Here is a 14,099-nt window from a genome sequence, read left to right as displayed (position 1 = left end):
GAAGAGGAGGGAGAAAACTTTAAGATTCTGTCTTCCCTAGCCTCACCTCCATCACCCTCTGGAAAGGAGACCTGTTTACATTCCAAGACCATCACACTGAGTTCTTGGGGTATCTCCTTTTACAGGTTATTCCTGTGAGCCCCACAATGACCCTGCTGACTTCTTCCTGGATGTCATTTATGGAATTTCCTCTGTGATATTAAACAGAGAGGAAGAAGACCATGAAGGTATGTGAATCTTTTAGATTCACAGATATTTCCCTAATTGGTTTGACCAAAGCTTAGCAATGTGGTGGCTCATTAAAACTTAGCTTTGTGAATTCATGTTTATGCCATGTTCTGATGCCAGCCAATAGATAGACTTTATTGTCAATGAGTGCTGTGTTTTATATTCAATTTATGAATGAGCAATTATATGATGCTGTTATTGTAAGAGGAAAATTCACTAAAAATAAATTTGCTTATTATTTATTGTACTTTTATAATAAAAATTTGGTACTTTATGTATTTTCTCCTAGTAGAAAATAAGGACAAGTTTTTATACGAAGAAATATAACTCTTTGTGGTAAGAAGTCTATTTCAAGAACTGAGATCCAAATTGTTAGGGAAAGTTTGAGTGAGTTTTTTCTATCCATATGATTATGGCAGAATCTGGCCAATTAGCTGTGTTTACTAATGTTTACATCAATGACAACACTCGTGATAGCTTTAGAATAAAATTGTTATCTCATAAATGAGTCACAGAAAATTGGGTTAAGTCAGTTCTTGTCTGCTAATAATATTTCCCTTCTTTATCTATTTTTCTTCTAAAGTCAGCCACAATGAAGAACTTCCTAAGAGAGAAAAAAACAGTTACAAAAACATTAGCTGAGTTTTATGCTAACTCCTCCCTGTACAAAGACACAAAAGCTGAATTAGAAGAACACTCAGGTGGTCTTAAGGAGAGGAGACCAGCCTTCATGGAAACCACCTACATCACCTCCTTCTGTCACCAACTCAGATGGATTTCCTGGCGTTCATTCAAAAACTTGCTGCCTAATTACAGGACCTCTATAGAGAGGGTAATCTGAAAGATTCTTTTCATTTTACTGTGAGATTCTTATGTGGGAGCAATTGGGTTCTGATACAGTCTACTTAAGAATTATGAGTATTTTCTTTTCTTTTTCTTATTTCTAATGTAAGAATTTTCACTTGAAACTTCTTAAAGTATAAAATAGTTGCCTAATATGTTGATACATACCTGTATTCCCAGCTACTCAGGAGGCTGAGGTAGGAGGATCACAAGTTAGAGACAAACCTGGGCAATGTAGCAAGACCCTATGCAAAACAAAAAGTGCTGGGGATGTGGCTCAGTATGAGCATATTTGCCTTGCATATGTGAGATCCTGGTTGCAATCCTGATTATGGAAAATGGGCAGGTGGAAAATGTGCATGTTTCCTGGCAGAAGAGTTGAGAGCTCAGTTGAAGTCATCCCTCTTAGCTTCGTGGACTTTAATTTGTTCCCAGATCAACTTTGCCAGGTGCCTGCATTGCTTTGCTACTATGTTGTAGGACATTCATAAGTCCCGCTCCTGAACTGGGCCCTGAACTGGGAATACTTGGTAGACACTGAGAGGAGTCTTTGGCCATTCCAACAATCTGCTCTGTTATTCTCTCAATTCAACAAAAACAGGTTAGTGTTCAATTTAATTTAGAAAGTAGTGTAATAGTGTGCACTGTATTCTGATTCTCTCAGAGACTTTGGCCAAGCCATGTAAATTGTTTATCTCAGTGGTGAAATCTGATTATGAAGCTGTATATTTTATTATAAATGGTGTACATTTTTCACTTCTAATTAAAACTATTTTCTTTATCTTTTTCATTTTACTTTTTTAAAAAGATCATTACCACAATCATAGGTGGACTGGTTATGAGTTCTATTCTCCTTCACCTAAAAAATGATTGCACCGAAATCCAGATTAGGTAAGTAAATTTGAATCAATGCTGTTTTTTTTCAAGCATGGAAAAATCCATTTCATATTTTTTTGAGTATAAGTATTGAGTAAACATTTTATTCATTGTGGGTAGGATGTGTTCATGCATTGAAAAATGAGTGAAAAAACTAATTTTATTTTTCATATATATTTGTATCTATTTATTGTTGAACTGTATACGTCATAAATTTTACCCTTTTAACCCTTTTTGAATGTACATTTACTGTTTAGTGCATCAAGCACCTGATCATTGTGCAACTATAGCCAATATCCAACCACAGAATGTTTTTTTTTTTGTCTTCCCACACAGAATTTCTATACCCTACACAAGGAGAGACCTCATGGGGTCATTCTTCCTCTCTCTTTTAACCAGAATAGTAATTTTTTCTTCTCCCTTTCTTTCTTTTTTATGGAAAAAAACTATGGTTCTTTTGTTTTTGTTCTGTCCTGGCAGGACCTGGACACTCTGTCTGCTAATTGGCTTTCAGTGTTTACCCAACCTGTCAACAAAGAAGACCTTTGCACTTGAGAAGAAGCTCTTTATGTGAGTAGATCTCTATTTTAGGAAGGAGCTTGATGTCTGTTGACTAAATTGGTGATATCCATAATTGGATCAAGGATCTGATTGGGAGAATATCAGTATTTTTCTTTTCTTTCATATGTTGATTTGTTTAAAGGACGAATACAAATCCTATATACCTATTATGTACAGTATGAGCTTTCAAAGTATGTGCAGAGATAACCAGTATTAACTGAAAAAAAAATGAACAGGGTAGAAAGTCAAGTGTATGGGGCCTCCTGCCAAAGGAAGAGTGAGTTTTGGGGTGAGGTGTAGTCAGCAAATTCCAGTGCTTCAGAGAAAGCAAGTAATAGAGGGGCTGAAATTATCTTTTTGTTTCTAGAATATAACAAATCAAGATGACTCTAGCAAGAACATTTTGAGGAGCTAGGTAGAATTGTAGTGGTGGGTTAATCAGCAAATTAGCAGTAGTAAATAAAGCTGACAAAGAATTGAAGGTGTGCAGCCTTCAGTGGATTTAAGAATGGAATAAATCAAAGGAAAAAAAGAAAAGGTTCAGTTTTTCTCTTGAGATTTTCAAATATAAAGGAGATTTGCCTGTGCTTACATATGCACCAAGGATAGCAATCATCAGAGAGGGAAGGAATGAAGACAGTGGTGGAAGAGTTTGAAAATACAGGAAATCCATGTGAAGAAGAGGAAAGATGAGGATTTAGTATCTGAAAGGGGGTATTGTTGAAAGACATGATCATTGAAGGAAGAAGTCTTTTTTCTTCTTTTTAATCATGAGAGTAGCAAAAGTAAAAGGAGAGGGCTGGGATTGTAGCTCAGCGCTAGAGCGCTCTCCTAGCACATTCAAGGCCCTGGGTTCCATCCTCAGCACCACATAAAAATGAATAAATAAAATAAAGGTAATGTGTCCAACTACAACTAAAAAAAATAAAAATAAAAATAAATAAAGTAAAAGGAGTTTAGGAAACTGCACCTGCTTCTAGGGCCTTGGAGAATAATAAAGCCACCTTTGTCACAATCATAAGTGGGGAGAAGAAAAGCCTTTGTTATCACTGAGATTAGCCCCTGATGTTTTGCTCTTCAAGCAGAACCCAGGTCAAAGGACAAATATAGCCTCTGAGGAAAGTGAGGAGATGCAGACTCTGTCCCTGGAGGGGTGATGTGGGCCAGAGTGGGCAGCACAGGAGGAGTGCTGTCATGAGAGGATCCCAGCAAGAGCCTTGGGGGGCTGATGCTCCAGGGAGGCTGCACCTGAAGTGGAGAATGACATGGAGGTGGGGGTCACCTACAACCCTTGGACATCTGCAGTGTCAGACCTGGTGGCAGCAGGAGTCTGCAGAGCAGAGACTCTTCTGGGCTGTGCCTTCCTGGGCTAATCTGGGATGTATGGTATGTGTTTTTGTTCTGCAGACAAGAGTACATCAGTGGATACTACAGAGTGTCTTCTTACTTCTTTGGAAAACTGTTATCTGATTTTCTACCCAGGAGTTTGTTAACAATTATTCTATTAACTTGTACAGTATACTTCATGTTAGGTAAGTAACAAGATAAAGAGGATGTGTCCATAGTCTTACAAATGAAAGGAAACTAATTTCTCTTTGTAAACATATTTATGGTTTCCAAAATGAAAGATCAAGGCATAAGCCAGTAGAGAAAGTATTCATTCCTCACTTTCTAAAATGGTAGTTCAGTTGACAATACTGTTCTACACAAATTCTTTTATTTTTATTTGTTACTTGTGTGTGTGTGCAGTACTGAGGATTGAACCTGGAGCCACTCACATGCTATACAAGTGGTCTACCATTGAGTTACATCTCCAGCCCTTTTTAACACTTCTATTTTGAGATAGGGTTTTGCTAATTTGCTCAGGCTTGCCTTAAGCTTGGATTCCTCCTTTCTCGGTCAACCCAATTCCTGGGATAACAGGTGTATGGCACTGTACTGGACTCAACTGAACTTTCAAAGCTATAAATACAATTTATGTCAGTAAAATGCTGTGATTCATACAAAAACATGGAAAGAATCCCTTCATATTTGAGACTATGCTGGAGATAATGGGATATTTATTGCTTTTCAATTTTTCTCTGTGTCTCTGTACATATACCTCTACATAAAGATAAAATATAAATGGAAAAACTATAAATAGGTATTAGAGATACAAAGAGAGAGCTAAAAAATCCATATACACACATACACATATGCGTGCGCACACACACACACACACACACACACACACATATTTATTCTCCCTCTCCTTTTCCCTATTTAAAGAAAGATGATTTCTTTTGAGTACAGGGATTTAACAGGAATACTTGTTTAATGACCATAGACACATTAATTCGTGCATTATGCTCAGGCTTCTTCCAAGGCTCATGCTGTAAGAATGTAAATGTATTTCTTTCTCTCTCTCATGCACTCACATGCACACATACACACATCACAGAAATATCTATTTTTGACAATACACTGCAGAGTAAGAACCACTGAGAAAGTGTAAACCTTCCAGTTTAGAAATAAAAGTTGTTTCATAAATAATTAATTATGTAATCTAACCCCTCCCCCACAGTCCTGATTGGTGTTTCTGCAGCAATTGCAACATTGTAAGACATTGTAAGGTGAGCATTAACTCATTAGAGTTCATAAGGTGGTCGAAGAAACTTCATTTGGTTCCAATCTGAATCAGAGTAGTATGATGTGTCTAGGGGTATTCAGCGTATGGATTCTTTCTCTTTCCTTCCCATATATTAAAACCATTGTTAGATAAAAAATATAGAATTGTGATCCCAGATTTTTTTTCTGACAAATGCATTATAGCAGACAGTGAGTAATGTAGAGATGTCTGGGTACATGGATGTGCTGTTGATGTGTTTTCTTTAATAGGAGAAGGCAGTATAATTTGGCTAGATATGTTGCCTCTGTCCACCTCACCAATTCTGAATTGGTCAAAATTACACATAGGGCAACATCAGTGTTATATGGGAAAATGGTTTGGTAGAAAGTGTAATAAATCTGTATGGTAATGTTATACAGTGGTGAACGATGCAATTAATGTCCCTGGGTATTTTGGTCTTGGATGACAACTTTTCATCTTGATACTATTATTTTTCGGAGTATTATGCTGTCATTTGTGCACGGGTGTATATACACACACACACACACACACACACACACACACAAAAGTGTCAAATACATGGGAACCTAGGCAGGTAGACTGACCCTTTCTTTTCTTTCAAAGGATTGAAACCAGGGGTGAAGGCTTTCTTCATAACGATGCTTACCATTTTGATGGTGTCTTATTCAACTGGTTCCCTGATCCTTGCTATTGGAGTTCACAGTATTTTTTTCACAGCAACAATTCTAGGACTATATTTTCTATTGATGATGGTGAGTGTGAACTGTGATTGTCTGAGAGGGAATTTTTCCCCTTGTTCCTTCCCACTCTTTCACCTGTCCTTTAAAACCTGCTTTGAGGATTCTGGGCATAGACCTAAGATGCTTTCAGGAGGCCATGGACTAAGATCCTGTTTATATTAGAGAATGTACCACTTTCCTCCTGGCACTTATAAAAACACTGGAAATCCCAAACTTATAGTACAAGGTCACCCTATTAATGGGTTCCTGATGCTTTTTATATCAATATTTTTCTGCTTACTTTTGCTTTTAATGATTCCTTAGTTTTAATCTTTTATGCCTTAAATTTTGCACTCACAATGATGAATCAGCAGAAACTAGTTACTAACCTTTGCCACACAATGACATCAAATAGGAGTGGTTCTCCTATTAATACACACATCCTTTCTTCTACAGTAGGAGGAGTTGTCTTTCAAAGATACATAATTAGCATAAGCTCTTGCCAAAGTTTAATTCTTTCATGTATAAATTTGGCAAAAATCAATGTATATTACTGAAAAAGCAATGTCTTGTTTATAGTTTCTACATTGTCATACAACAAATAAAAGATATGATTAATTATTATGTAAGGTTTTCTACGTAGAAATTTAAAAATCAGTCCCAGGATCACATTTTACTTGGAGATGCTGACTTATATACTAAGCAGTTGGTTAGGTCCAGTTTTAACACATGCAGACAAAACCACAGCATTGTCATTGCTCCGAATATCCCAGGGTACCTCACGCCAGTTAGGACAAGAATTATGTGCACCTCACAGCTGTCTCTTGTGTGTCTCCAGCAGTCCTTCCTGGCATCTTCATTGCCACACTACTTTCTGGTAGCTTTAAATGGAGGGATTGACTATGTTTCCTGCTGTATTTCACCACACTATGTTGTTTATCAGGTCTAGGGTTTGGGTTTTCTAAGGCCTCCTTTCTGAGCTCCAGATGATTCCTAATGTAATGAATATATAGTCTCGACCCTTGTGAATAACAAATTACCTGTTGTATGAAAGTAGAAAAGGGCATGTGATGCTTAGGATTGTTCTTAGACTGTCAGGTTCCTTACTGGGTACATATGATTTAGTATAATTTGAATAGTCAGTAAAATCAGCTCTTCATGTCCGTGGGATCCACATTCAAAGATCCAACCAACTGCAGATCAATACTATGCAAAGCAAAGATTATGTCTACAATGAGTATATGTGCTTATTTCTTTGTCATTTTGCTCTACTCATATGAACTATTTGCATAGTATTTATGTTGTATTAGGCATCAAGAAATATTAAAATGATTTTTAAAACACATTATATTTTTATTTATGCATAAAGAATGTATGTGGGTTACATGAAAATATTATGCCATTTTAAAAATAAGGGACTTGAGCATCTGCAGATTTTTGGTATCTGTGGACTAGATATCCTGAACCAATACCGTTGGGCTACCAAAGGATAACTGTACTTCTTGGTATTATTTTATGTGCAGTTATAGAAAAATTAGAGGACTTAGTCTTGATAATTACAAATCTTCCAAATAAGTGGAAAATATAATATAGATAATATTGTCCTGAATCTCCCAAATAAATTAATGTATAATACAGACTATAGGTATGCTAAGAGCCACAGCCAAGTAATATGATGCATGGCATTTTTGGTTGAAAGGTGACGACAGCTAGCCATTGAGATGATATGATTATGTTAAGATTTGCATTCATGTGGATATTTGACTCCTGCTGTTCACCTGGGCCTGCTACAGGACTCCTGGAGACTTCCCATTGGTTGGGGAAGTGCAGTAGGAGGGAATTCCAGGGGAGGAACTTCCTCTGGGGTTCCAGGAGATTGCTGCGGGAGTGGGTCAGCAATCTTCCCAGGCAGTACAGGGCATTGGCGGCAGTTTTAAAAAAATAAAGTTTGTTCCTGCTTGAGTGGCTCGTGATTTTCTGTCCAGCCAGACTGCGGCATAGGTATATTGTCCTTTTTTTAATACATAAACTATCTTAGCTGTGTGGAGGTATAGATATGCAAGGGATGAAGGATGAAGCTTACTGTCTAGAATAAGTTGAAGAAATTTTAAGAAAGAGTTGGTCCTAGCAGAAGTGTATAGAAAATTCTAGAGTTCTTGGAGAGACTTATCTAGAATTTCTCATAAAATTACTGGTCTTGTTCCGATTCATGGTTTTTGCTTTTTTTTTTTTTGTAGATTTTGATAAATTTTTCACTGGATTTTGGAAACTTTTCCCCTTGGCTGTCATGGATTCAGTACTTAAGTATCCCTCACTATGGTTATATGGTAAGTTGTCCTCATCTGTCATAGGAAATGTATTCTCAAGCTGGATGCAACAAAAACAATGCCTATCCATATTGCTTTGACCATGAGCAGTGAAGGAGTCCTATCCAGGAGTTACCTTTTATGACTGAAAATCTCCTATTAGCCTCAGTTAGTACAAACTCCAGGAGTCACATGGGATTTTCCCCAATCACCTCATTGTTTGAGGAAGATGAAGGTTGTAGAGAAATTAGGGAAAGTAGAAGAAGCAAAAATAAGACCATAATACACTCTTAACTGTATTGGCTTTAGCAAGCCAATCAACTCCAAAGTTACTGTCCATCCATGTATAACCAAATTTCTAACTCACATAATTACAACTAGTTTTGAGGAAAACATAATTATCATAAATCAACATTACCTTTGATCACCACTGTATTATTTTAGTTGTAGTGTTTATGGGACTATAAAATTGGGAAGAGATGATGTAATAACTTCTTGGCCAATGGGAAGCAACATCCCAAGCTTAGGCCTCTTGATTTCCAGGGAAAATAAGGTATTTTGTGGGAAATAGACTGTGAATATGAGACTTTTACATGCTGTAAATACAAAATTAAGATTAGAATTCACATCATTGGGATAATTTCTGGGAAACTTTTGGAATCCAGGTCTGTTTCACTTCTGTTCCCCCTTGTTGTAGGCTTTGCAGTATAATGAATTTTTGGGACAAAACTTCTGTCCAGGACTCAATACAACAAAAAGCAGTGGCTGTTCCACCTATGTGATGTAAGTTTGTGTTCAATGTCACAAAGGGTTTGATTACTCCTATGATGTGATTAAGAAAGGCCCCCAGGTTTAAAGCTGATTTGAGTCCTTTCAAGGCTAACAAAACTTCCTGATTCTAAGTTGTATCACTTGAAATATGAGTTCTTGTACAGTAATATAGATGAACACCCATACAATTTCTGTATTGAACATAAAATTGTGTTTAAGTTTAATGTGGAGACATATTTGTTTTGAGACTTTTGAGAAATTGTTCTGATGTTTTAGTTGTGGGATTCAGTTCTTATTTTTTCAGAACTATTGATTTTGAAATTAATTGCTTTCAGAGTTTAGTGAAGGATCATAGTCTCTGATCACTTGGATTCTATGCTACCAGTGAGCCCATCCCTTGGAGATTAGTAATAGCTCAAAGAGCAGCAGTAGCATAAAAGTGGTTAACGTTGCTTTGTTGAGATTCTGGCCCTTCTCTTTGTTCACACTTATGGGAAATCAAAGTCTGCATAGTTGTGTGTGTGTGTGTGTGTGTGTGTGTCTATACATTGACTCAGTATACTCCTTATCAAAGGCTATATCCACTAGAGAAAGAAATACATATTTCAGTTTGTTGACAAGAAAATCTATTTTTGCATAATGTCTTTAAAACTGAAGTGCAAATTTCAATCAATTTAGAAGATCTCATTTTTAATTTTTAATACTACTTTTGTTTTCTATGATTGCTGTTATCTTTGACTTTAACAGATAAATTACCAAGGGAAAAGAGAATCTGGCATGTTCAATCTCTCCTAGATTTTTCAAATATATAGAATTAAGTCTTTGTAAAAATGCAAACCCTATTGTTAATGATTGATAAAGCCTCTACTAAGAGGAGTTTTCCTTACCCACTCTTTTTGTTTTGAGATGGGCATAGTCTCTGTGACAAAAAGTTAGTGCCAGGCTATTAGTCAGGATGAAATGGACGGGAAACATTAGACCACATAAGGAGAAGCTACCACAGCCTTCATGCTCACAGAAGGATCCTTCACATAAGAGAAAATAAGAAGCTCCTCTAATAGCACAGAGAGGTCAAGGATATTTTAGAAATGGCTGAATTCCAAGAGATGCACAAGAATGGCAGCAGGCAATAATTATGACTGCACAAGGTGTTTTTTATTAAGAGCCACTTTTCTACCATGTGGCAAGAATGCTCCATCTTGTTTCAGGTGCTACCTAAGTCTGATTCCTGGGTATCTTTCTGTAGTGGAGTGTCTGTGATGATTATTACCATCATGGTACAAGAGCTGACAGATCCTGACTGCCTAGAAGCATTTGTTTCCTCTATCTGTAGTTGTAGAATTCTTGCCTGAGTTTATTGGATAACTATTCTGTGGGTGAGCCAAACCAGAAGGAACTTTTGATGCTCTCAGTAGGGTCTATAGGTGTCATCAGTTAAAGCTGAGCTTTTACCCACTAGGAGTGGTGAAAAGTTCCTTCATCAATACTTCCTTTGAGAAGAGTAGCATTATAAATTTGAAATGGAATGAATCTGAGGAGACTAGAACTTGGTTCATTGTGTGACTGTAAACTTGGCCAACTTCATTAATCCTTATTAATGAATCCTCCTCTTTGAACTGTGTGTAATACCTATACCCCTTGGGTTATTTTAGGAATTCCTTAACTTATTAGGTGCAAGGTGCTTAGCACAGTATTTAGAAAAATTTTAAGCACTCCATGATAAATATTATATATGAAGTGATGATTTCATACGATTTGGTTACTTATTGGCTTCCAAGAAAGAAATAGTGAATATATTGAGTAAACCTTGACAGATGCTACAAATGTAATCAGAAATTTTGTGTTGAATTTTAGATGTACTGGTGAAGAATACTTGACACTCCAAGGCATTGATCCATCTCCGTGGAGCTTGTGGAAGAATCACCTGGCTTTGGCTTGTATAACTACTATCCTTCTTGCAATTACCTACCTAAAATTGTTACTTCTTAAAAAAAGATTTTTAAAATCCCCTTTAATTTACCATGAATTACCCTAATATTAAAAAGGAACACCATAATTTATTTCACCAATGCAGATATTTTTGCCTTTGCTCAGTAGCCTGCATACTGTTGTTCAGAAAAAAAATATTTTTAGTAGAAAATATTCACAAAAATCACAACAAACTGAATTACACATGAAAGAACCCAAGCCAAAACAACTGACCTGTTATATTAGCTCATCTCATCAAACAGTAAAGAAGTCCAGTCAAATTTATTGATCTGAAAAGTAGAATTAAATTACTGAAATGCTTAGAAAGTTAATAATATCTCTAGTATGAGTTTTCTCACCTTCAAAATGCATGGGAGGTTAGTAGACCTCTAGTTTTAATAGATGATGAGTCCATGATCTGCCATTCTATAATAAATAACAGATATATATTAATGCTGTATTAAAATATGAAATCTAAAATGTGTTGTAATAACCTGTGTTATTTCTAGGGGACAAAAATCTATGATGGTATAGGTTATTGATGATGTTGGAAGTTAGTGATACTTCTCTAGTGAAATTGTAAAACCTCAGGAGTCTCAGCTGGGGACTTTGGGTCATAGTTAGAATAGAGACCAAAGGTTTGGGGATGTAACTCCTGTGCCATTTCTGAGACACTCTACTCAGAAGTCACTTTACTTCCCTGGTTGAGTCAGTGGTATATGCATCAGATCTCCTGAGAGCTTTTGTTAAGACACAGATGCCTGACCCTGCTTGTCCCACCACAGCAACACATGCAGAACCAACTCCCTGAAAAACACCAGGGCTGGATTTGGTCATTTCCAAAGTCCTTTCAGCTCAGAAAACTTTGGAATTATGATTCAATGACTGTTATATCTGGGTCTACACAGGATTCCCCTGTATACCACATTGATTTCCACATACCATCTTCATTCTACCAATAATGTCATATTCTTGTTACTATGTGAACATCAAGGCCAATGAATTTTTTGGGTGTTGAATACAATTCCAGCTTTTTATATACCTATGTTTTACTAAGTACAGACTTCCTTATTATGCAGAGAAATGCATATCTATACGTTGTGCTCAAAATATACCTTCCAGAAGAAAGAGAACAGTCAAAATTACTAACATATACATGTTAATAAGAATTTAATAGCATCTACAAATAAATTATTATGTTTATCACCCTTTTGCATTATGATTGACTTTTTGTATAGTGTTTCATTGTGATAAGAAACATATAACATAAAATTTATCATCTCTATATTTTAATTAAGGTGCAATTTTAAATTATGATTTTATTTTTCTATGAAGTAGAAAGAAAAATGTTAGTTTTAGATATTTAAGAATATGACTATAATCTTTATAAAATGTTTTTTTGTTCTTGGATGTCAGAATTAGTCTATAATGGATAGGACCAATTAATTTGGTTTAAACTAAAAGGAACCATGGAAATAAATGAATTTCTGTTTCTATTTATACTCCAATTACTTTTTCAGACAGTCAACCAAGATTATAAAAGCCTGTGGCTATGGAAGGCTACTTGGTAAGTTGGGGAGGGAGGAAAAAAGGGGAGAAAAAGTGAGTAGTTTGGAGAGAGATGTTAAAGAAGAATATATTCTTCTTCTCCTGCCTTTGAAGTCATCCTATATATATTTAAATTTGAATTTTATTAACATCCATAGCAAATATACATTGGAAAAGTGGGATTACTCATTTATGAAATGTTTTTCACTATTCCAGTGCTTGCTCAGTAGGCGTTAGAAGAAAATCTTCAAGGTGGCAGGAATGGAGCTCTCAACAGGTCCTAAAGCAGCTGGGGCTGTCACAAAGGCTGAGGTACTGACAGCACTGCTGGTGCTAGAGCTGTCAGCAACAGGAGCTGATGCTGGGCTCTTGGTATGTTTATGACATTGTAGGAGAGCAGATGAGTCAGCAAATGGATGTCACCAACAAAGCCTAAGTATTTACTATCTGTTTCAGTAAAATTTTTTTGCTGCTATGACTAAAGGATTTGACCAGAACAATTGTGGAGGAGAAAAAGTTTATTTGAGGGCTCACACTTTCAGAGCTCTTAGTCCATAGAAGGCTGGCTCCATTCCTCAAGGCTCAACCTAAGCCTGAACATCATGATGGGAAAGGATAGTGGAGGAAGGCAGCTCACATCACAGTGACCAGGAGGCAGAGAAAAAGACTCTACTCACAAGATACAAATATACACCCAAAGCCACACCCCAATTCCCACCTCCTCCAGCCACACTCCTACCACTTCAGTTACCACTCAGTTTATCCCTATCAGTGGATTAAATTACCGATTGGCTTAAGACTCTTACAACCCAATCCTTTCTCCTCTGAAACTTCTTGCATTGTCTCAAATGTGAGCTTGTCTCATACAAAACATAACACTATCTATTCCTTTATATAACTTTGCAAATATCTACATTAAACCAATAGAGCTTGCAGTATGCTTATATTTAACTACAAGACTGACTAGGATTAATAATAAAATTTATATTCATAGCATTAATTCATTCAAATCCATCTTTTAGCCAGGCATGGGGTGCAAAACTGTAATCAACCTAACTGAAAAAACAGGCAATGAACAAAACATACTCGTTTCCCATTAAGTCAAAATATAAAATTTTAAAGGTTTGAATCAGAAATATACAGAAAGGGAAACTCAATTATGTAACAACTCTAGAGTATATATTCAGTGTTACCAGGAATCAGGGAAAAAAGAGCTCAATATCAACTCATTCTATCAGTAAGTATATGGTACCAGTGCTGGTGAGGTTATGGCTTAAACTGGAGTCCTAGTGCACATAATTAGATTATCCTGGGCAGTCATTCTGGTGGGCAGCCTGATAGACCTGGGTAAAATATTTATTCACTTCACTCTTATCACTGGAACCCTTATCATACATCCAGAGAGGAACACATGAAAAGTTACCAAGGGAATTATGTTCATGCAAAGATTTTGAAATGATGGCAATAGAACCAAACATTCACTAGAGGAATGCATAAGTAAAATATGGTGGCTTCATACTAGTAAATACTACACAAATATCAGAACAACTTACTGGATTTACATAATACAGAAGAAATATACTGTAATAATTAAGACATGAATACTACATTAGTAATGTATAAAGAAAGACAAGATCCTATATTATAGTA

General features: G+C 36.2%; 1 protein-coding gene across 1 annotated transcript in view; it reads left to right on the top strand.

Moving 5' to 3' along the window:
* Positions 1-10,968, top strand: part of LOC144251243 (broad substrate specificity ATP-binding cassette transporter ABCG2-like) — a 106,907-nt gene extending 95,939 nt beyond the window's left edge. The window contains 8 exon segments of the mRNA XM_077794269.1: positions 126-227; positions 816-1,060; positions 1,880-1,962; positions 3,916-4,040; positions 5,741-5,889; positions 8,094-8,183; positions 8,860-8,945; positions 10,788-10,968. Of these exon segments, the coding sequence (XP_077650395.1) occupies positions 126-227; positions 816-1,060; positions 1,880-1,962; positions 3,916-4,040; positions 5,741-5,889; positions 8,094-8,183; positions 8,860-8,945; positions 10,788-10,968 (1,061 nt within the window).
* Positions 10,969-14,099: the final 3,131 nt, after the last annotated feature.

Source organism: Urocitellus parryii (assembly GCF_045843805.1).
Source record: "Urocitellus parryii isolate mUroPar1 chromosome 10 unlocalized genomic scaffold, mUroPar1.hap1 SUPER_10_unloc_3, whole genome shotgun sequence".
NCBI classification, from domain to species: Eukaryota; Metazoa; Chordata; class Mammalia; order Rodentia; family Sciuridae; genus Urocitellus; species Urocitellus parryii.
This window is presented reverse-complemented; position numbering and strand designations above follow the sequence as displayed.